General features: G+C 33.4%; 1 protein-coding gene across 4 annotated transcripts in view; it reads right to left on the bottom strand.

Moving 5' to 3' along the window:
* Positions 1-25001, bottom strand: part of LOC143222653 (multiple inositol polyphosphate phosphatase 1-like) — a 56471-nt gene that overhangs the window by 10563 nt on the left and 20907 nt on the right. For all 4 annotated transcript variants that reach the window (XM_076449439.1, XM_076449438.1, XM_076449436.1 and 1 more), the window contains exons 4-7: positions 18100-18210; positions 8229-8363; positions 7500-7576; positions 5162-5276 (exon numbers count right to left, since the gene is read on the bottom strand). In XM_076449439.1, the coding sequence (XP_076305554.1) occupies positions 5162-5276; positions 7500-7576; positions 8229-8363; positions 18100-18210 (438 nt within the window). The remainder of the gene's footprint in view (positions 1-5161; positions 5277-7499; positions 7577-8228; positions 8364-18099; positions 18211-25001) is intronic.

The raw sequence follows: 25001 nt of genomic DNA, 5'->3' as shown, positions 1-25001 counted from the left end.
TTTTCAAAGCCAAAAATAGATCCTATTTAATAATTTTGTACTAGGTTTTGTGTAATTTAGTTATTTATTCACACTGTGAGAAGGAAAAACATCAAGGAATATCAGTAACATCCTTCTGATATGAAAATGTTCTGTTTGTCAAGAGTTGAAAAAACTACAAGAAACATATTTGTAATTTTATTACCTGCCTAGAACAATCATGATAAAACATTGTTTCTTATGTATTAAAAAATAGAACCACTTATAAAGAAATGAAGAAAAAACATGTTTAAATTTTCATTTCCAAAAATGTATCTGACAAAAAGCAAAAGGTTGACAGTGAACATGAATTAAATGTGAACCAAAGTCCAAAGTAAATTACAAGTCCACCACATCATTTACAATAAGTACACTTTTATGTAGCATCTTGAGAGGTAAATCCCTATGTACTTTTAAGATTAAAAGTTTAAAAAGGAAAAGCTTAATTTATTCATCAACTTTATTGTTTGCATTACACTCTTTGTTAGGCCAGGCTTAAAGAAAGTTTTTGTTTGCTGTTACCCTAAACTGATTTAAAATGTAGGTAGGTTTGTTTGTTTTTTCATATTTTTTTTTCTCAAAACAAGTTTTGGAAATAACACTACTTCCACAATCACCTAAATCATAATACATTAAACCATGAATACAATTATAATCAACATTTATTCTATGGAGAGAATTACAGAAATTTGAAATTCTTTCTCAACACACACTTGTTGATTTCAACCTCAATCGAAGGTGTTGAATCAACTGTTGATGACAATTTTACAGTTTATTTTTCCAGTTCAATTTGTTCGCTAAATAAATCTACAAGTACTTCCCTTCACCTGGATAAGTATTTAATCAGAATTAATTTGTTTCTAATCATAATCCTCAATCCATGAGAACACTTTTTTGAAACACATATACTGAATAGACTTGTGTTCACCATGTATGCTCAGAAATAGTAAATTCTCTCCTGCTAGGCCATGTATTTATTAGTTTAGTGTGAAGGGTCCAGAAGATAAGTGATGTTGTCAAACCTCAATACATTGATATTAAACAACTGGTTGAACAATCAACAAGTTTTATTTATGTTTTTATTCAAAGAATGATTATGTTTGAAGCCAGCACTCTTCATCATATTGTATAACATACAACAGCTTTTATACACCTATTTGACTATCTCTTACTAGCTTTGTCTGACTTGAACCACATTTTGGATGCATATTCATAAATAGCAACTGAAGCCTATAAATTTCAATACACTATGAGATATTATAATGTGTTAATACTTGAAAAAACTGGGAAGGTTCTAAAACATGACAAAATAATACAACAATCATTAAGTTATGAAAGTTGAAGTTCATGTTGAATGATTCACAAAAATTATGTAAAGAAACCTGGGATAAACTATCGCTTCTAAAAATAACTAAGTTTAACACTTGTACCACAGTTGAATTAAATGTATATTTAACCATTATATGGTAATAAACATTTTAAAGTTGGAAATTTTATTAGATAGGTCAGCATATCACCAGATATTGGTGAAAATAAAAAAATTCCCAAGTCATAATGTCAGAAAAATATCTCATTTGGCTCCAATTTCTGAAAGTTGGGTAGGTTACAGCAAACAAATATTTTTAAGCCTTGTTTCACATTTAAAATTTGAAACTAATATGAACCCTTTAGAGCTCAGATGATATTTTGGACACACACAGTCCAAATTACTCTGCATCAACTGGCACAAGGGATTTAAACAGAATCTTAAGCATGTTCAATGTTCACATAGCTTAAAATTCAAGATTGTGGCTAAACTGTAGTCTAATAAAGTATCTTTTCTTACAAGATAAAAAGCAGTCTGAAACTTTAAAAGTTTATCATGTAGCAGATATCAGCATTAGAAATTAAAAAGCAAGGCAGCTAGTCATCACCATCCAACTGCCAACTCTTAGGATACTCTTTTACCAAAAAACAGTGAGATTGACCATCACATTATAATGAAAGGCTGAGCATGATTGGTGTGATGGGGATTTGAGCCCAAAACCCTTGGATTACGAGTCAAGTGGCTTACTCACATGGCCATGCCAGGCCTAAGTGATGTAAATTTTACTACAACATTAAAATAGACTTAGTACATGTAACAGTACTTTAGACTTACCCATATTTCAACTTACTGGTAAATTGTAAGACAGGATAAATACATTATTTTATTAAACAACTACAACCTAAAAACTAGTTATTGCCTCTAAGTGTTTTATAAAAATTGATATGTTCATTCAGCTTTAATCCAGTGGTTTAAATACTGCTTATATAATTATAAATACAGGTAGGTTCTAAATCAAGCTAAGTATGTTTTACTATTACTGTTACATGTATTGTTTGTTTTAATAAGTTATTAAGTTCCATTTCTAAGTTCTATATAACTAAATATAAACTTTATTACTTTAGTGTGAAATAAAAGTAATGATCAAAAAATATTACCAGTTGTTAAACATTAGGCTTAACAATATCAGTGTTGAAATAGGTAACTAGCATTTGATATTAAGTATTTATTTTCAAACCATAAGTATAAATACAATGGTTAAGACTAGTGTAATAATTAAGCATTCACAATTTGTTGAGTGCAACGAGTGGGTTTTCTTTGGGAACTTGAGACTGGCATGAACTTTTAAGGCAACTAGTAATGAAGATGTGCAATATTTATGTAGAGTTAGGTTGGAGGAGAAGGTAGAGGCTATCCTAATTGAAGTAGAGGCAACAAATAAAGAGAAGCATAAACTGTGTGAAATAGCAGCAGGATTTCAGGAGTAACTTAAGCTTTTACATGCAAGGGATACATCTGCAACCAATGGCTTTCAAAAAGGCAAAAATAGTAGTATTAGATAAAAAGTCATGAATATAATTATAATGAGCCTATTCTCTTGAGAAACAAATTTCAGCTTTTGACTTCTGCAGATGAGATACAATTGGAAAGATGGCAAACAAAAGGGTCTGAGAAGGAAGTGGATGATAAGAAAGTTAATAGTTACAGATAATTCCTTGACAAGACATGTGAATAGAATTGTCCATAGGATAAATAGGAAGAAAAGAATCAGATTATGCTACCCAGAAGCACAGATGAATATAACTAACAGAGCAGAAGGTATAAAAAGAGGACTAGCAGAGATACAGTTTAATGGTTCATGTAGGGGACAATGATGGGAGGTATGGTTGGTCAGAGGATCTAATTAATGAGTGCAAGAGGTTGATAACAGCATTTAATGTAAAAGGCCATAACTTAATTTTGTCAGGTATAGTGCCCAAAATTAATTGTGGGGGATGAAGTTATAAACAGATCACTAGGGCTAAATGCTAGGCTTATGTTAGTATGAGCAGACAGGCTGGTTGAACTTGTGGATCAGTTCAGTGGAAGAAAAGAGCTTTTTGAAATAGATTGTTTACATTTAAACAGGATAGACAATGGCTTGTTTGCTAAAATTATTAACTAATCTGTAAAAGAAGTTTTAAATTAAGACTAGACAAGTATTTTTTGTTAGTCCTTGAATAATGGACAGGTACCAGATGACTGAAATTTAGCCAATGTAACTCCTCTTTACAAGGGACTTGATAAAAATTGTCTCAGTAATTATAAACTCATTAGTCTTGCACCACTTATGGGTAAAGTCTTAGAAAGTCTGTTAAAAGATGCTTTGCAAATTAATTCAACAAAATTTAAAATTTTATGGGATAGTCAACATGGTTTCACTAAAGAAAAGTCTTGCCTTATAAATCTTTTGACATTGTATAAAAAGGTTACTGCTTATGCAGATGAGGATGTGGGTGTATACTTGGTGTATCCAGATTTTCAGAAAGCATTTGACAAGGTGCCACATAAAATGCTTATAAAAAAAATTATCTCTGTAGGTGTGGGGAATAAGTTAGCAAATTGGATGGAATATTGGCTGGATGGAAGAAAGCAGAAGGTTATTACAAATGGAGTTCAGTGAAACTGGATTAATATTATAAGTGGACTTTGGCTTTTTTTGACTTACATCAATAACATAGATGAAGGAATAGTCAATAAATGACTAAAATTTGCAGATGACATTTAGGTCTTGGGTGTTGCTAGCTGTGAAGAAAACGCTGTTGATTTACAAAAGAATTTAAGAAATTTAGCGAGTTGGGCAGATAGGTTTTATTTATAATAAATGCAAAATAATGTATGTGGGTTATCATAATTTGAATTATAATTTGATGGGAATAGCCTTAACAGCATTATGAAGCAAAGAGATCTTTGTGTAATAGTTGATCAGTCTCTAAAACCATCCAAGCAATGTGTTGCTGCTAGAAGAAGGGCAAATAGGATTTTAAGTTGTATCTACAAAAATATTGAATTCAAGTCTAAAGAGGTTATAATTTCACTGTACAAGTTGCTGGTTAGACCACATTTGGAATATTGTGTTCATTCTCGTGTTCCTTACCTTAGGGTTACTAGAATGGTGCTTGGGATGGAAAGATTGTTATATAAGGAGAGGATGAAATCTCTCAAATTGGTTTCTCTTGAGATAGAGGGATCTGACTGAAGTGTTTAAGACTGTAAAGGAGTTGATAGTGTTGATGCATCACCTTTTTTCATATTTAACAGTGAGGATAGTAGACTAGGGAACAGAAGTATAAATTCTGGCAGAATAGGAGACATCTTCAGCGAAGGCAGGTTTATTTTTCTAACAGGGTGATTGGCCTTTCAAATTGGTTGCCTTCAGGTGTTAGAGAGGCAGAAAATTAAAAAAAAAATTCAACAGAGTTTTAAAAAAAGCTTTAAAATCAGTCTTTATCATTCATGTACTTATAAAGTTTTGTTTGTTATTTTAAGTTAGTTTGGAGTGTAGAACAACTGAGATGGACCAGTAAGTCCCATGTTTCTTTGACTAAGTGAATCTCAAGATTATTGTTTTATTAGTAATTTATACTTCATTGAATTATTTTCAAAATGAAATTCACAAGCTATAAATTATCAGTATCTTTTTTTTTTAATTATCACAAGACTAAATACATAAAATGTCAATGACCAGCACTCTTATCCATGTGCAATCTCAAGACTATTGTCACTATTTCTGAAAATATATAAATTAATCTCCATTTTAGTTTGACAAATGTGATACAAAAGAAAGACTTAACATACCTCTAGTTGCATTAAACCCTAAGCGCCAGGAGACACTTTTTCGAACACTTTCCATCAAATAACCATCATCAAATTTTGTTAATTCCTCATATTCTTTGTCTACAACTCCACTTTCCTGAAACACATTATTTTTTAATTAAAAATCATTGATACTTCATAAGAAGCACAATATACCTAAGGACCTAATATACTGATTTTTAACACATTACAGAACAAAGCACAAAGTTTTTGTCTTTTATAGTCCCTAAAGTATACTTCAGCTCATCCCAATCTTAGTTTAACAACAAATTATAAAGCCATGTGTCTTTGGTTTGGCTGGAACTAAAAGCTCCTCCAGTGTGTAACCAAAATCAAATAATATTCATTAAACATTATTTCAGCTTGACAAGAGGACAATAAGTAAACTTTTATTTCATTGGCTGCTCAATATACATGACAACATGTCACTATACCAACCAATAAAGATCCACATATCTAGTGTTACTAAGACTACTCTCATATTGTTGCTCCCATTAACAAATGTACATCTCTGTGCTTTTCCATACACTTGCATTCAATTATTTTGAAATATTTTCTCAGTTCACATTTGCAATTCCACCAAATAAAGAACTTTTCAAAAACTGGGAATTTTGTGGGTGAATAAAATATTTATATTTTGCCTGTAAATTTGTTTGCAGAATACAACACACCCACATTTAAACAACACTTAAAACAATGATCCTTCTGAATATTTTATTTGTTATTGAAAGTGCTGAGATGTACATTGTTCATTATAGGGTATGATGATTACTAATGAAATGATTGAATGTTTCACTAATATTAGTACAAAGAAAACATTAATATCTTACATCACAATATTTATGTAAAAACGGCTCGTTTGGATTGAGAAATTTTTTTACATAGAGGAGTGAACAATGTTTTGATCTTCTTCGGTCATCGTCAGGTTCACAAAGAAAGAGAGAAGTAACTGACTGGAAGCTGACCACATGTTTGAAAGGGATTGTTACTGTCTGCATTTCCTTCTCTCATTCTATAAACAAATTTTAGGTAAAACTGAAGAAAAATAAGGCTAGAAATGTTGTTAATCATTTTCAAAATGTTTATTCTGAAGTTGGATTTAGAAATATTTTGAGGCATCCATTTCTTTTAACCATCCCCAGTTTTATGACTTCAGATTTTTGTTGCAAAATAAGTCTTGAATTTATTTTATGCTAACAATGTCATTCCAAGGATAGACACCTGTTTGCTTGCATATTTTCGATTCTGTGTGTCACATTTCCCAGAGACAGCTTTTCATGAAACTAACATAAACACTATAGCATAGCTTGTTGACAGTAAGAATGGGGAATGTTGGAGCAATGATTTTTTAGAATTCTTTCAAGGACCTATCCCAGATCTTTTGATAGAAACCAGAAATTTCACAGGAGTTCATCCAGTATGTAAAAATCTCTTTCGAAAATTCTGTTGCCTTCCAGGATTTTCTTGACCAGTGAGAACCCCATATTTACCTCTTATCTGCTGTCAATAATAAACACTTTTGACAGAAAGCCTCTTGATTAAAAGGGAAGTCAAATAAATTTTCCATTTAAGTATAATTTAATTACTGATAAAAGAAAAACAGAAAATTAATAACCTACCTCACCCTGCAAATGACAATCTCATATTGATGTGATATGTTATAATAAAATCCAGTAACTTTAAGAAGTCTTTGAGTTTGCCTATGATAATATCAACATATTGCTCAGTGAATAGAGAAATAAACATGAAAAAATGTCACAAACAGCAATTAGCCAGGTATGTAATTGTTAAAATCTTATTATGCCAAGTAAGTGTTTAAGTGTATGGATGTAATGAAGTTTCATATTGCCCTTGGAAATTACACCCAAGAAAAGATAGGCAAAGAATTAGTTAACATTTTCAGAAACAATATCACCATTAAGAAAGTAATATTGCAATACATGATTAATTATTCAAAATGGTTTGAATTTAATTTGAATACCAGCAATTAAAGACCAATGACAAAAAACAAAACATTTCTTATAAAATTAGTCTTACATACTAAATGAAATTGAAGCTTCTTGTTAAAAAAAACTCCATATCTCAACAACCCTAATCTTTGACATTAAGAAATGCTCATGTTGAAAACTATTAAACTAAACAAACTGCAGTTTATTGTTAGATACATAATCTTAGAATATCCATTCAGCCTGAAAAAAAAAACAAACTTTGGCAGTCTTAGTGGAAAGGAAGCATAATCTAACATATTACAAAAAATTTGAGAGGCACTACATTACAAAAGTAACTTACTATTTATGTTAATTAATGTTACAAAACTCACTTTGATTATTTTGTTGCATAGCTTGTGAAACTGAAGTTTATCATCTTTTGGTTCTGGATATTCTATCTCTAATGCAGCTGGAGAAATAGAGGAATTTTTAATTGTATTAAATAGTTTTAAATTTTTATTTTTTAACAAGGTGTTTTGTCCACCAGAAAATTACATTTGATTAAAACTATTAAAAACTACATACATATTTTGTAAGACAATTCCTATTAATGTCAAACCAAATTTAAAAATACATGTACACTGACTTCAGATAAACTTAAAATTTATGCATCTGTTCAGTATTTTTATTTGCTCAGACCTCTTACATGTGCTTCTTACAGTTAAATAATAATGACAAAACCAGTAAATTAAAATTTTCAATATAACTTACAATTTGAAAATACATTTTTACCATCAATGATTAAATATTTGTTTTTTTGTAAACTGACTGAGTGAGAATACATGTACGTACAAAAATATTTGATTATTTTTTCATTCTAAATCGCCTTAAGTATGAAGAAACCTTATATTTAACAGCTTGCTAGAGAGAAGTTTTTAGTTTCCAAAATGATGTTCTTTGTTCATTTACATACATATAATCATTTTAAAAATATGTAATGTTACATTCAGCATGCACAAAATTTATTTTCTTACATCTTATTTGCTACATTACCTGATAATAACAGGTACTAATAAAGTACTAATGATAAATACTAATAAAGTTATTTAATGAACTTGTACCTTTTCCAAATAATCCTTTAGCAAATGCTTCTGCTGTGGTTCTTGTTCGTACTCTACTGGTAAAACCAAATTCAAAATCTGACGAAGTGTAGTTTCTTAATAACAAAGTTGGAAATGCCATTTTTAGTCTTCTTGCTGAAACCAAAATAAGCCAATTTCATTCTTTCACATAAAAAGAGCAACATAAAGCTTCTATTCACTTTTATAAATAAAAACCTGCTGTGTTTGTTTGACAATTAATCACAAGAATGCTACTGGCATTAGTCATATGAGAAGGGAAGTTACTATATGGAATAACAAATGTAATAAATATATATTATCGTAACTTATATTTGCTACAAAAATCGGAAGTCCTGATGCAAAATTACTCCAGTTTCAAGCAGAAATTGCATGTATGACATAAATATAATTGTTATTATATTTTACCTAATGCTACAACCAAGCTTCTTTTCTATATATCTTCATTATTATGTTCTAGTATAGTAATGATATAAAATTAACAATGTATCAATTTCAAAACTGACTGATTTCACAGTTCTTCAACATGTCTTTCATTTTCATACTGAAGTTCAAAGATGAGTTCACTGGACATTAAAACTGATTTTACACAAATAAAATGCTTTAAAATTAAAATACTACATTTATGTGAAACAAGGAATTTCACATAGATACCCTAAACTCTGAGCCTGGCAAATGTGAAGTAAAGAAATTTCATACTTTAATCGTACCTCTACAACAAAAACATGTATTTAACAATTCATAAAGGGACTTCAAGTATGAAAAGTAATAATGCATGGTATTACATAGTCAATGATACACACAACAAAAATGGTTGGTTGTTTAATGTTTTATGGCACAAAGCAACTGGGCTATCTGTGCCAAACAACCAGTAAAAAATATTAAAAGTAAATTAAAATTATTAAAATTCATAAAAAGGGATCATATTAAAACAAAGTATAATTTTAAATTAAAAACTTAAATAGCATTAAAAAGGCCAATGGTCCTTAAAAAATTTAAAAAAATTGTAAGGTGGACAGTATCACTATTGCCAATATCAGAATTTTTAGTCTTCTTGCTGAATCCAAAATAAACCATTCATTACAAAATTAATGAGAGAAGTTAAGAGTGTTTTCTGTGGTCTGCTTCAATTAACAATTAAGGGCAGTTTGTAGTTGCTGCTCAATAAACCTCATGTTTGATAACTAACATGACATGTGGAAGTCGTCAACATAAATCCCATTTCTCGAGTAACAGGGCATTGTCCAGTGATGGCATTAATCTTTATACTGAAAAGTGTAACACTCAAGACACAACCCTGAGGGACTCCAAGTTCCTGTAGAAAAGAATGGAAAAGTGTCAAACCCACACAAAATTGGGACTGCCTGCTCATTAAAAACTTTTTAATAAAAATGGGTAAATGACCATGCAACCCATGTATGGAACAGGCACCACAACGATAATGCCAGAACAGACAAATTTAGCTGTGGTGTCAGAGAGCTTGTTCCCTGAAATACCAACATGGCCTGGTATCCAAAAGAACTGGATGGAAGTAGAAATTTTAAAGATAAATAGGCCAGTCGGTTTTGAATATTGGCAAGGATAGAATGAGAACTAACGTGAAGTGATTCCAGGGCCAGTAAAGAACTACGCAAGTCAGTAAAAATAATACAATTAAAGTACTGTTTAGCTTCTATGTAATCCAGGTCAAGAGAAATGGCGCATAGTTCGGCAGAGAACACAAAAACTGCAGAGGGGATTCTGTGCACAACTACCAAACCACAACAAATCAGGCAAAGCCCACAGAGTTGCCTGATTTCAAACCATCTGTATAAATGAGAATGGAAGGATGATTCGAAAGATGTTCAACAAATAAAATATGGTATTTCCAACAGGAGTATCTGCTTTTCTCAGATGACTAAAAGAAAGGTTACATTTGGGGATTGTAATATCCCTGGTGGATGGGCTGACCCATTTAGGACATTGGTTGGCATAATAATTTCACCTTTGGGAGTGGAGATACGCCTCACTGCAGAAACTCCTTAGGTGAAGAAACCAGCAAAGATCTCTGACTCAGGGATGTTCTTCAAATCCCTCTCATCAATAACTCCTTGTGACAAATTCAAAGTAGCATGGGGAGTAGCTTTCAAATGCAAGAGGAGTTTACTGTGTTTAGGAGTGGATATTTCCACTAGTATGTCACCAGAACAAAGCTTTTTGACTAACCTAGGAGAGCCAGCAAGTCCCCTAGTCCCTTCTGAATAAAAAAGGGAGACATTTACCCAAAATATTTGCTGATAAACAGTGTAATATTAAAAAATGAGGTACAAGTGTTGAAAAAGTTGAAGACTGCTGTTCAGAATTTAAGACATGGTTGTTTACCAATGGTCTGTTTTCACTTTTTTTTAAATTTGATTATCTATAATAAAGAGAAAATGTTTCAGTGACCACTGACCCCAGCCACCATGAATGCCTAAGAGGGGATGCACTACATTGCTAAACAAGGACACTGCAGCAAAGCCAGAGTTTTGTAAGCACTATACCCAAACATCAGCATCAGATACAATGTCTACAACACCCATTGAGAGCATCTAACACTGGTATTTGGATGACCCTAGCTCAAGTGGACCAGCCAATTGACCCTGGGGAGGCAATCCCAAGGCACCCATCTGCAGGAATTCAAGGCCAAAGTGGTGTGTTAGGTTTGGACCCCTTAACCACCAGAATCCTCTCCTCCCCTTCACGGGTCACCATGCACAGCAAACACGTGGGTGGATGAATAGATATCAGAAGAGGTAAACTTGAAAGAACAGAACTTTAGAACCTTCTCTGGGAGATCCCATCATCACGTACAGGAATCCACACTGATGGGCAAAAGAAAAGAAAGGAAAGATAGAAAGAAGAATTCTTGAAGTTCATGAACCTGAATAAGACTAGTTAAACAACAAAATAGGCTTAAGTGTAAATGCGAAGGAAAGTGATGCAAATGTATACAGAATAACAAAATTCTTATAGAATATTTTCATGACATAATGAAAGAAGAAAGGTCCACTTTTCAAAATGGCAAGGATGATTAGGTTTTTATCACTTCATGTTAAGATTTCACAAACCTACACATTTTTCTGACATTCTAAATTCTTCACATGATTGGTAATCCATAAAAGTTTGTAGTCATAAACACACTGAAATTCAAATGTATGACTATCAATACATAGATTCACACTGCTTACTCTATAGTACTATGACATGAACAAGTTGTAGTACCTAATTATTTAATGACAGAAAATGTACCTTATGTAGGCTAATTACTCTCTGAAACCAATTACTTAGTTTGATCTAATGTTTACATTATCTTACACTGAAAATGTATTTCCAGCAGAAACTTACCTGCTCGTATATAATAGCTTATCTCAATTTCCTCCTATTTATGCAATTTTTGCTTGTGACTAGACTTAATGCTCCAACAGGAATGCAACACATCCTCTTCACATAGCTGAGACTCTCTATACTGTTGAGTGCAATCATCACTTTGAGGTTAAGCAAAAAAAAAAAAAACACCACCGAAAGTGGAATGAATGGGTGGAAAGTGTAAGGAAGGTAAGTATCTGCTAGAAATATATTTCAGTGTAGAAAAATGTTAGCTTCTGATACAATACCTTACCTTTACTCTCATAATAACCAGAGTGCAAGAGTTACCTTGATGATCACCTTTCACAAAGCATCCAAATAATGCCCATGGAATGCGAGTTCTCTTGTTAGAGGAAAACTCTCATGGAAGGCTGCACCACATTTGAACCATTGTGAAGATATATGTTACTAAACTGGGCAGAAAAGGCACTCTTCCAATAAGTGATCACACCAAATGGTGTAGAGTAGTTACAGTTCATCAGACCGTAACAGGTTGGTCAGCTCCAGTCAAAACCAAGTGGTACCATATATTTGTTATCCAGTCCATGGTTAAAGAGGGTCCCTACCACTTTCACCTCAAACTCAAGAACCAGAAGGAAAGATCAATTTTTGTTCCAAAAACCCAGGCCAGGCACGTGTTCAGTCCCAGTACGCAGTCACCATCAGACTACTTGGGAACCAAATATCCAGCCAACAGCAGGCAGAAAAATTGCAACGTGGTGGGTTAACTCTAGCCCAATACTTGGAAGAATTGGGCATTTATTGTCCAGTCCATCATAAGAGGGTCCTTTCCAACCATATGTGTGAGGACTTATCTTGGATGGCCATGCATTAATTCCATGCCAACCGACCTGGGAACTGACATCTAGAAGGCATCAGATATTTTTTTTTTCCAATCTACAGACAGAGGGGAGTACTCACCATCCATACCAATAGAGCACCACATACATGAAGAAGTCTCCATGGTTTACCACCCCAGCAGCTAGAACTGGTATGTGTCAAAGACTCCCGTACTCCATTGAAATAGGGAAGACTAATGTGATGAAAAGTTCAGTAACATAGTGCAGTGGGTGATCATGAAAACCAGTTTGAAAAGTAGGTCAGTCCCAATTTATTCAACCAGGATCAGAGAGACAGGCAGCAATAACCTGCAATGCTTTACTTGTGGCAGTCCATGAGTTGATACAGTCTGGTATAGGCCTTATTTATTAAAGAAGACACCACAAAGAAACCTCAAGTGGTTTTGTGGAATATCCCATCTCATCAGTGAGCCACAGAGCAGGATACAGACATGGACAAATGGCCACTGTAATGGTAAAAAATAAAAGGAAAGAAAGAACATACCCTTTCCCCATTGAGATAATGGGGTAAAGTGTGGAGAATGGTAATAGGTAATTATCAATAGCCAAAGTAGAAGGATACAGTCAAATGATGTAAATAATGGGCAATAAAAGTATACAGTACCAGCCTGTACAATCTTCTCCAAAGAACAATGGAAGTGGGCAGCCACAAAAAAGGTAAGATTATTTGGTTTGAGGAGACCATGTAAACATGTAAGGAATCTTCAGACAAATATACATAATCTAGCCAAATAAGTCTGTCTGACCAACATGTAAGGGTGATTGAAGAAAGATCATTAGTAGACAAAAATTTCTAGGCAATAAAAATGTGTGAACAGGAACCACTGGAGGAAGCAATGTGAGTGTAAAGCAATAAAAAATATATACATCACAAAAAAAAAGACAATCCAGTTTGGAGATGGGAACACAAATGAGATATAAAGGGGAAAGGAAATGGGGAAGGGGGGAGATGACATCCTTTAATGTGCAGTAGACATATTGAGGAATAAATTACAAGCCAGATAAAGAACAACATAGGTATGATGGTACAGAAAACAGAAGGACGTGAAGAATGAAGGCATCAAACCAACAATACCCACATGCAAAAAATGCAAAAAAGGAGTACAAAATTTGTCTTTACAGAATGGTGGTACAAGAAGCATGTAGCCACGAGCAAAAATTTAAATATAAAAATGGTAAGAACATGGAGAACCACAAAAATAACAAATTATAAAGTCTTACTGAAAACAAATGCTTAAAATTTATTTAGGATGCTTTAAAAATTATGCAAATAATATTTAAGATTTTTGGGACAAAGAAGAGTTTTTTAATCATAACATGAAATCACTTTGCACACAGACTAGTAATTAAACACTGTATTTTCACAAACAAATTTTTAGTAAATATTTTTCATTAAAAAACCTGTTTTGTGTACAAAATACTTGTAATCTTTACTAAAAGTCTACCAAGTTTTGTGAAGGTACACATGCTGTATCAAAAGTTATGGTGCAAATACTTAACATGTGCAAATATGTAGATGAACTTGTGTATATTATACCTAGCCCGTAGTAAAAGAGTTAATAAGATCTGACTATGAGGCATAGCCTATTGAAGAACAAGGAGGACTAAAGCACTGTGTAGGAAAGCCTGTTTATCCGTGTACAGATCCTGAAATTCTTGACGGTTATATATGCACCCTATACCTGAAGCAAAGCAGTTGTGAAGAGATAGAACTCTGGATGTGGAAGTAGTAGAGGAACTCATATCATAGTAGTGTGCTAACTTAACATCCTAGCTAAGGAAACCAGTGAATCTAGTGAAACAATGTTTATGATATCTTGGTTGCATAAAGACAACTAAAAGGATCTCTTGTGCTCTTATCCCAAATGCATGAGGGATGCAAGTGATGCCCATATTCTCAGGAGAGAAAGAATCATTCATACACTGGGAGGAGGAGAGATTACTAAGAGTTGGGTGATCTATACCATTGAGCCAGATGGGAGACAGTTGAGCTCAACTAGGAGACAAAATAAAAAAATACCTAGCCTTATGATATGTTGAATCATAGTAAGAAAACAAGTCTCAGCTTTGAAAACAAAACCAGACTTAATTGTTTCTTAATGTAGAATCAGAATATTATTATCTAACAGCTGATGAAATTACACCAGCAGTAACCAGTCATCTATGTGCACAGTGTGATGGAATGGAGGTGATGAGAAAAAAACAAAACCTATACAGAACCCTTGTACACAACAAAATGCCAATAATGGTGATACTCTACCACTATAATATTGTGCAGATAAAACCAACTACAATAAACTTGGACATCCACAATTCCAATGAAAATTGCCAGCTCAGATTGAGGAATGAGTAGCTTGTGAACCTTGGAAAATATAGGCACTGCTGTAGATGAGAAAGACCGATAACTAAATACCAATCTTCTGTCTGCACAGGCCCAACACCCAATAGGAATAAAAACTTCGAAAAACTTGCACAACTATCTCACAACCTCCAGACTAACCAAATTCCGATAGTCCTAAAACTAACTTTGAAATCATGATAATGTACGAAAAGCAGAAACCCTTCGGTTGAGAGGATAATAGTGGTGAAATTGTGAATGGAATGACTAATTCTGATTTTTGTTGAGACCCACAAATAGAATCTAAACTATGATACCCTGTAGAAACTGATAACATCTGGGATTCCAGCAACAGTAGGGAGGAATGCATGCTAACAATGGATCCAGCTCATCATCAATGAAGTTTGTGATCCTGAGTCTTCCAAAAAAACTAACGTGAAATGAAAACAAAATGTTGGAATTTAGAGACTTATTCTGTACGATCAGGCAATGTTTATCTATTCATATTAACCACAAACTCCACCTCAGAACCCCAAATTTTGAGGAGCAGATGTGTCATTTTAAAGTTGGAAAATGCTTCCACCTAGCAGTGGTAAGATAAATCACAAAGTTCCCACAACATGTCAAGTAAGGCATAAATGTCCTTCACGTACCTGAGACGTAACCCTTCCAGCATGAATACAATGAATGGAGATGAAACTAAAAATTTGCTTCCAAACATTTCCAACCATCAAATAAGTTACAAGCTCAAAAGCAACTGGGAAAAACGCAAAACATCACACTCTCAACGAACCAACAGAAGAAAACATATAAAAGACATTTTATACCAAAGTGTCCTGTTTGTTTATAGTAAGTTATTTAAAGGTGATACTGATTACCACTGATTGGAACAGCATTCAGGTAAATTTGTCGTGTTAAAGCAAAGCAATGTTGGGCCATTTGTCACATCCACTATACGGAATCAAACCTGGATCCCTATGTTGCGAGTTTGCAAACTCAACACTGTCCCATACGCAGACTGAAATACATTGCAGGAAACAGTGAATCTAAATTATCTTCAGAATGATGAAGATTGCCCTCAACTGCAACCTCAGAGCTGCTCGAAGAATCACCATAGAACCAAATATATGTCTTCAACTCATTACAAATAAGATCATTAACAATCTCAGCTGAGAGTGGTATCCCCACCTGAATGTTGAGCAATGTTAGAGATCAGAGATGGGGTATGAGACCTAATTTACCTCCATAAATTGGGATGTCATATGGAATTTAAATAAATTTTATTTTAATCACAATAATCAACTGTAAAACACAGATATCATTCAAAGTATCTCCAAATGATCACAATACTGGAAATCCATTAGTAACACTTTGTCAAGAAAAAGTAATATTATTTGAATGAGGTACGTATGCACACTACCAGAATAGAGGGTGCACTGATGTAGATGGAGAGTGTCATGAGATAAATACTGCCAAGGATAACTTAGCATAGGTATAACAATTAGTCAGAATCTTAATAAGACTAACTTAAGAAAGTTTGCATAAAAATATTTGATAAAAATATTTAAAAATTCTGACTTTTTATGTACAGCATACTTGTAATATTTAATAAAACTTTACCATATTTCATGAAGATACATCACTTTGTATATATAGAGGTAAATACCTGAGATAAGAAAAAGTCCCGAGATGAACTTTGCAAACATGATAATGCTGCTAAACCATGAGTACATACAATGTTTGAACATACTAGATATCAGTAAAGTATGGTTCCACCGAGAGAGAGCATTTAGTCAAACATACAGTTCAACAAACCAATTCTTTCACAAAATACAAATACAAAACACACCATACTATTCACAGACATACTGATGGGATTCTATACTTTTGCTTCTTTTTTTTCTTTAATTAGTAAAAGGAATTTTAGCAAGTTGTTTACATAATCTATGTTAAAGCTCAAGAAATAACATATTTGCATGTATTTTAAAACTTGTACCTCTAAGCAACAAATTATAATATGCAATCATAACATTATTATATGAACAAAGCCAGATAACATTAGGCACTTTCTTTTAAATGTCTCCAAAGAGAAATATATTGTTTAGCTATCACTTCATCTTTTTTTCTTTCTTCTTCTTCCAAACACTTTTCAATTGACCACCATTCCTTCATTTCTTGGTAGATTGATTTGAAGCTTAGGAATATATTTTGACCCAATACACCTTTTTAATTTTATTGATTTAGGCCTTTTTAAGAGTTTTATGGGGTCAAATGCCAAATGACTCAAAAATATATACATTATAGACTCATGTGTTGTTATATTTACAGCAATCATGTAAAAATTGGCACAAATACAAATTTTTGTGTCCACAACAGTGATATACAAAAATATCAAACTTGTTCATTTGAAGTCTTTCTAAGGTAGTCAAAGCTCATAAAAGGGAGTAATTTTGGAATTTTGTTGTCAATTACTCAAGTGTATTTTGACCAATTTACATGGTATTTGGTATAAAGAAACTTTTCTACAGGTCACATACGTTGGCACACAAATTTAGTAACATATTATTCTTTTGATTTTACAGGAGAAGTCACGATGCTAGAAAAAACATGTTATGCTTTTTTTTTTGACAATTACTCCACCACATTCTGGCCAATTTAAATGGTATTTGGTGCAAAGATAATTTCATATAGCTACCAAACAGAGGAATAAACAAGTTTGGAATTTTTGTCTTTTGCTAAATTTTTCATGAGAAAAGCTCAATTTGGGGTTTTTATGAACTGCAAAGGAGTGATATAAAACAATTTTTATGTGTTCTTCACAATTTTTATGATGTCAAAACTGGCCATGATTGGATTGTATGGCAGAGACATGTTGCATTTGCCAATAAATGTTGACCTCTTTATTTAACAAATACCTTTTAAAATTAGTGAAAGATTGTTTTTATTTGTTCACCACACTATACCAGAACACTGTTCCGTTTTTTACCTATTCCCTTACTGAAACACAAGTGAGCTCTCCTGATGAAGTAGACATGATAAACTTTTAAGAATTTTTGTAAGGGAGTAAATGATATGTTTTAATCACACCATATTTATTGATTCAGAAATTTTATAGCATTCTATTTATTTCTATATATATATTTGTATACAGTCTTTTTAACAAAAGTAACTGCATTGAATAATACAAATTAAAAAAATTATAATCTGATCATGTACTAATTACATTTGGCCAACAGGTAACTGGTAATATATAAATGTAATTTTTTACCTAAATCTACAGCTTCTTCTTTCCCACTGTCACTTACAGAGTTGTCATCACTCGGTATCATGTTGATTTTCCAAGACAGGATTTCAGAAATGTCTGAAGGGCACATGTGAACTAGCAAGAAATGTAGATTAATTATTACAATAACTTATGACAACAATAAATCAGTAACTGAGACACTAAATAAATGTACTTCAATCACAACTGAACCTAGCACTAGCAATAAACCACTATCTAAACCTAAGCAAATTAGTTTTCACACCTATTACATGAAATGGAAAAACCTGAATATTCGTATGTATTTTACATAGTTACAGGAAAAGACAAAATAAGGCCAGAATTAAAGTCTAACATTTTTCACTGAAGCTTACACTCAAAAAAAGTGGGAAAAACTTTTTTTAAGTTGACAAAACTAACATAAGGTCAGGATGTGACGTGTGTGCGTGTATATACACGTGCATTTTAAGACACATAAAAAAATTAAAAACTGATATTAATTCCTGAGAAAAATAAAGAAATGAGGTAAATACTAACATGGATGAAAAAAATAAGTTATATAATACTGATTGCAGAAAATTACACCTAGAAAATTCAAATTAACTAATTACAGTTAAGTCTCTAAGCCAGTGACAGAATTGGGGCCCACTTTTCTAGAATGTAAGATCAAACCGGGCCCCCAGGCACAGCAGGCCCCAGAGCATTGCTTTGTCTGCCCTCCACAAGAGACACATGACTTTCATAAGACTGTTTTCTTGTCTATGTGGAAATATATATTCTTTGGAGTATTTGAAAATGCTATGTTGTTCCTAGGTTCTACAGTTTAAGGGGGTTGTGTCCCTTTGTATCTAAAATGAATGGATATGGTAGAAAGTTTGAGGAAAGATCCTCAAGACGTGTTGCTTTCCATATTGAAATATATTGTCAAAGGTGAGCAGTTATACTTAGGTGATGAAATAAGATTGTCTTAGCAATATTTATTATTACAAGAAGTTATTATTACAATTATACAACACATTTTACTACTCCAAAGTGAAATATCAAGTAATCTTTATTGATGTGACACATTAGGCATGTTTAAGTTGATTTTAGCCAACCAAGAACTGTCATAGGTGGGCACATATCTAGCACAATGATATTAACATCACAAGTAGTAGTTTGAAGGTTCTCTTAGGTTATATCAGTAATGTAATTGTGTGTGTATGTCTTATATGGCAGTAATGTAAATCATGTTAAAAAAACTCTTGGCCATTATTTACTTTCTTCTGTGTGTAGATTTACAAATATAAGCTATAAACAACATAAAAAAAATGTAAAAGTAGTTATGCATCTGGCTATCATAAGTATGGCTGATGTCTCCACTGCTCATCGTTGACAATATGAAGAAGCCTGCCAATAGAATAGACAATGTTTTGTCTTGTTGTGAATTTAGTACAATTCCATGTTAGTTGTCCTCCAATAAAAAGTGAAAAGAATATAGTCATGTTTATTACTTAAAACACATGTACCAAAAAGACTCATTTATCACAACAGGAGCCTGCACATGGATATTTGCTTTTGACAGGTTCATTACCATGTTGGCAATATACTATTTTCAAGGGGAAACACATTAAAAACATTCAGAATTCACATGATCCTATACTCCTGGGAAAACAAAAATCATAATACAAATACAATAGATGGAAAACAATGATATATTTTATTAATATAAGCTTCATACAAAATAATACGAAATATAATTCATTTAAACTATCAAAAAGATATTTATATTGCCTTTACAAATGGTAAATATAAAAAGGCTGCTGGACTGGAGTAATAACATTATTCTGAAATGTATATTTTCTTTATCTTCATTACTGATGTACTATGTTATTAAAAAAGTAGTGTAAAGAAAGAAAATGATGACAATAAACATTAGAATTAAGAAGTGAAAACTGTTATTTACATTTTCTATATCTTAATAAAATGTTAACATGTATTTTTACCAAATATTTACCTCTCTTCACATAGTAGGTATTCCTCACATACCACAAGTCTCAAATTCTCTCTCACCCAAATTTTGTTCAACATGAACTGCATTAGTAATTAATGTAGTCACCAAGTGGCTATAGTCCTCCACCAATAGAGAGCAACACATGCTTCATACACAGTAGTGCCTAATAAGCACTTGCACTTGATATTAACAACATTCTTAAAAAAGACAATAACATGAGCTGATAATGCTGTGGCAAGGAGAGAGAAGCTATGGAGAGTTAAATAAATAACAATCAGAAATACATTTTTAGATAAGAAAAATGTTAACTTCTGAAACAATCTACTTAACTCTCTCTGCATACAGTAGCTGGAATCCAACACTGATGTGGTAAAGGGACAGATGCAAGTGAGAAAAACTGGATGAGCTCTCTTCAGAGAAAGCATCACAAAAGGAAAGTACTTGGAATATAACACCCAATAGCAAATGGTAACTAAAAGAGAATCATCATGAGTGGCTGCATCCTTCTCAAACAGAATATACTCTTCACCTAGATAGAAGTATGAAACAAATAAAGTGAAAATGAACCAATGTGTCACAACAATTGACAGAAAAATATACATGTAAAAATGGTTGGTACTGGTTTGGAAATTTTTTTATGTAAATGAGTGAACAACATTTCGACCTTCTTCAGTCCCAACTGCTGAAGCCTGCAAGATAGTCTTAGAACTCTATATCCGAGACCCTAACCCATCAAAAGACATTCCCAGTAACCAATTAGCAACCTTCATAGAGTTCACCACGATGAAGACAAACTTTATGTTCAACAACCACAACTATACACAAACAAATGGCCTATGCATGGGCAACCCAGTATCACCAGTTACAGCCAATATTTTTTATGATACAAGTTAAAACACAAGCAATTAACACAGCATTACATCCACCACAACAGTGGTACAGATATGTAGACAGTACGATTGTAGGATTCACGTCTACAAAACACACACTTAATTTTTTCAATCACATTAACTCTATACATCTGAACATTAACTTCACATGTGAACAGAAGAAAGTAATCAAATATCACTTCTTAACCTCAAAATTACAAGAACCGACACACAATTCAAAACAGAAATCCACCGAAAAATCACCCATACTGGACTATACATTCCTTGGGACTCAGCACATGAAACAAAACAAAAACTCAACATACTAAAAAACCAAATAAACACAGCCATAAAACTATGCTCACCAGATAAAATTAACAATGATTTAGACAAAATAAAACAATACTTCATCAACATCAATAAGTTTCCTCCACAAACCGTAGAAAACATTATACGCACACACCTTGACAGAAAGCAAAACCAACCACCAAAAGTAAATATATCTCACGAATCAAAAAATCACGAAACCATATACTGCTGTATACCATATATTCCCGACATCAGCAGATAAATATCCAACATTTGGCAAAAACTAGCAGCAAAATATGGCATCCCAGTTAATAACAAATTTATTCAAAAACCAGGCACAAAACTGAGGTCTATACTATGTAAAAAACCACACTGACAAACACCACACCAACATTATTTATAAAACATAATGTGATAACTGCCACAACTTCTAAGTTGGAAAAACAAATAGAAAAATGGAAACCAGATTCTAAGAACACAAAAAGTTACCTTCACACATTTTCAAACACTACAAATCAAATAAACACAACATAACCATAAAAAACACCTAAATACTAAATAAAGAAACAAATATAAACAAAAGCAAAATTAAAAAAAGCCTTACTTGTGCAACAACTCAAGCCCAAAATAAACCAATACAAAGGAACACCTTTATACCTATATTAATAAATATAATCAAACATTTAAGCATGCCCTCTACATTCCTATACTCACTTACACAACCGCCTTCAAACAAGTGTTCAGCTATCCATCAGTTACCTCTTTCCTTCTTTGTGAACCTGATGATGACCAAAGAAGATCAAACATTGTTCACTCCTCTACATAAAAAATTTTATTAACCCACACCAGCCGTTTTTACATATATATTTTTCTCTACAAGTAGGTTTTCTCATCATCACGAATTGGCAGAAAAATACACAACCAAACCAGCACTTCCACACAACAGGTTAGATGGATAAGTAATATAGTGTGACTAGGGTAATAATAAGAATGCATGGTTTGGTATGTGTTTTGTTGGATTATTTACTCTTCATGCATACAGGAACAGGGACTATGGTTCCCGTTCTACCTTCCAAAAAAAACACTTTGTCCAATATGGCTTGTCAAAAGTATTAAAAAATTAACATACAGTATAACAGAAGATGATTTGTGCTACACTGACTTGGATATCCTTGTCCTACTTTACACCACATTGTGCTGCCCACTTGGAATCTTTCCAGAGTTATCGCACAGCAGGTGAGGAACTCTAAGTCAATCACCCCAGCAGCTAGGAACCAGGAGCAGGAAGAATCTCTAACAATTTTTTTTTATTACAATTAATTCTTAACTTGGATGAGCAGTCACCCTCATACAACTGTCTGCAGACAGTGAAGGGTAATACAGATGTGGGATGTTGTGGGATTGAGCACCCACATCTCACTCTCCTAATTTCTATTTCTAATTCTATATCTATTGTTATTCTTCATGTGGTTGGTTGGTTTATTTAGTGTTTTATGGCACAAAGCAGATAGGTTATCTGCTTATAATAAAAGTTTTAAAAGACTTGTGGCAAAATTACAATAATAACTCACCAGGATGACTAACGGGTAGTTCAAACAGCAGCGTTAGTCACCTGAAGTTGGCCTTTCCAGTCCTGGTTTTGAGTTATTTAGTGTTATGGCCTGTTTCTAATTTCAAATCAAACTAGATGAACTGTGATTTTTTAAAAGGAGTCACATTACAAAAGTGTAATGTATAAATTAAAAACACTTAAATGGCATTAAAAGGATTAATGGCCTTTAGAAAACTAAAAACATTACCAAGGTGAACAGTGTTACCATCATCAATAACACTATCTAACAGTATGGACAAACCTTGGGACAGAACGTGTTTCAAATGGTGCTGTCATTGAGACATAGCAACGACAAGAAAATAAAATGTGGCTTATTGTGATCTATGTGTTACACAAACTACACACTGGTGTATCAGTTCCAGATAAAAGAACATGATGACTTAAAAAACTGACCAATGCATAGTCAAGTTAGAACAACTTCCTCTTTCCGATCCTTACGAAAGCAAGACGGCCAAAGTCCAATATAAGGTTTTATTTGGAAAAGCTTGTTTTCGCGTTGCTCACTCCAAGTCGACTGCCAGCTGACACGGAGCTAGCCCTTGAATACAGGACCATAGATCATGTATGGGATAGACACAGCAATGACAGTGCTAGAGAAGATAGACTTAGCTATGGTGTTGGCAAGCTCATTCCCTCAAATACCAACATTGCCCAGTATCAAGAAAAATTGGATAGAAGTAGATGTTAAAGAGAAATGGGCCAGTCAGTTTTAAATATGTGTAGAGGGTATTCTGGTTGCAACCACCAAACCACAACAAACCATGGCAGAGCCCACACAATCACCTGATTTCAAACCAACTGTATAAATAGGAATGAAAGATGGTTCTAAAGAAGTTCAGCAAAGAGCAGACAGTATTTCCAAATTACTCATCAAAGTAATTGGACAGCAGTTTGAAGGAATCTTTGGATCCTTCCCAGGTTTAGAGAAAAGTCGGACAATAGTCTGGGATCATGAAAAACATTCTCCTGCCAGATCTGGTTAAAAACAATCAGAAGAATAGCAAGAGAAGCAGGAGATAAATGGCACAGCATGTCATATCATCAGGTCCAACTTCGGAGAGCCAGCAAGTTCCTCTAGTCTCTTCTGAATGAAAAAGGGAGATATTTGCCCTAAAGGTTTGTCTGAAAGAGAATGCAATATAAGAAAATGAGGTACAACAGGATTGTTGAGGATTGCTGGTTATAATCTTCAAGACATGGTTGTTTAAGTATAGACTGTCTTTTCACTATTTTATTAAGATTTTTAATAGGAGTAGCCATAATAAAGAAAGGGAGATTTTGGTGCTCACTGACCCCACCCACCATGAAGCCCTACAAGGGGATGCACTACAATGTCAAACAAGGACACTTCAGCAACGCCAGGAGTTCGTAAGTACTATACCAAAACACCAGCATCAGATGAAATGTCTACAACACCTGCTGAGAACATACAACACTGACACTTGGTTGACCCTAGCCCGAGCAGACCAGTTGACTGACCCAAGGGGGGCCACCCTAAGGCTGCCCATCTACAGGAATTCAAGATTAAAGTGGTGTGTTAGTGTTGGACCCCTCAACCATCAGGATCCTCTCCTCCCCTTCACATCTTGCCACACACGGCAAACATGTGGGTGGATGTTTAGATCCCAGAGGAGGTAAATTGAAAGAATAGAACCTTCCCTAGGAGGTTCCCTCATTTCTTGATGTGAGACTAGCAAATGGAGGTTAAGACAGATAGACAGTGTATCCTCACTGCTATGTGGGTCCTTTTTTCTGCAGTCACCTCCAAAAGCTAGGGTACATTTTATAATTCCACATTGTAGCTTGTACCCTGGAATTATTTCAGTTGATGCAGCATTTTTTAAGTTGTTTTAGTTTTGGCTTGTTTTTGAGTTAAAATAAATTAATATATATACAGGAGCCAAGATTGGTGGGCTTAACATTTTCCAATACTCTTGACTTGATTGAGAGAAAAGAAGTCTTGATGGTAATGAAACCACCAGATGATGAAGAAAATATGCTGGGCATTGTCCAAAAAACTGTCTCCAAGATCTCATTTAATGGTTACCAAAACATCAGAGCCAAAGAGTATATCAAGGGATGAATCTGACATGACTAAATCTGAAAGTGTCATATTCTAAGAGAG

The sequence above is a fragment of the Tachypleus tridentatus genome, chromosome 8 (genome assembly GCF_004210375.1).
Source record: "Tachypleus tridentatus isolate NWPU-2018 chromosome 8, ASM421037v1, whole genome shotgun sequence".
Taxonomy (NCBI): Eukaryota; Metazoa; Arthropoda; class Merostomata; order Xiphosura; family Limulidae; genus Tachypleus; species Tachypleus tridentatus.
This window is presented reverse-complemented; position numbering and strand designations above follow the sequence as displayed.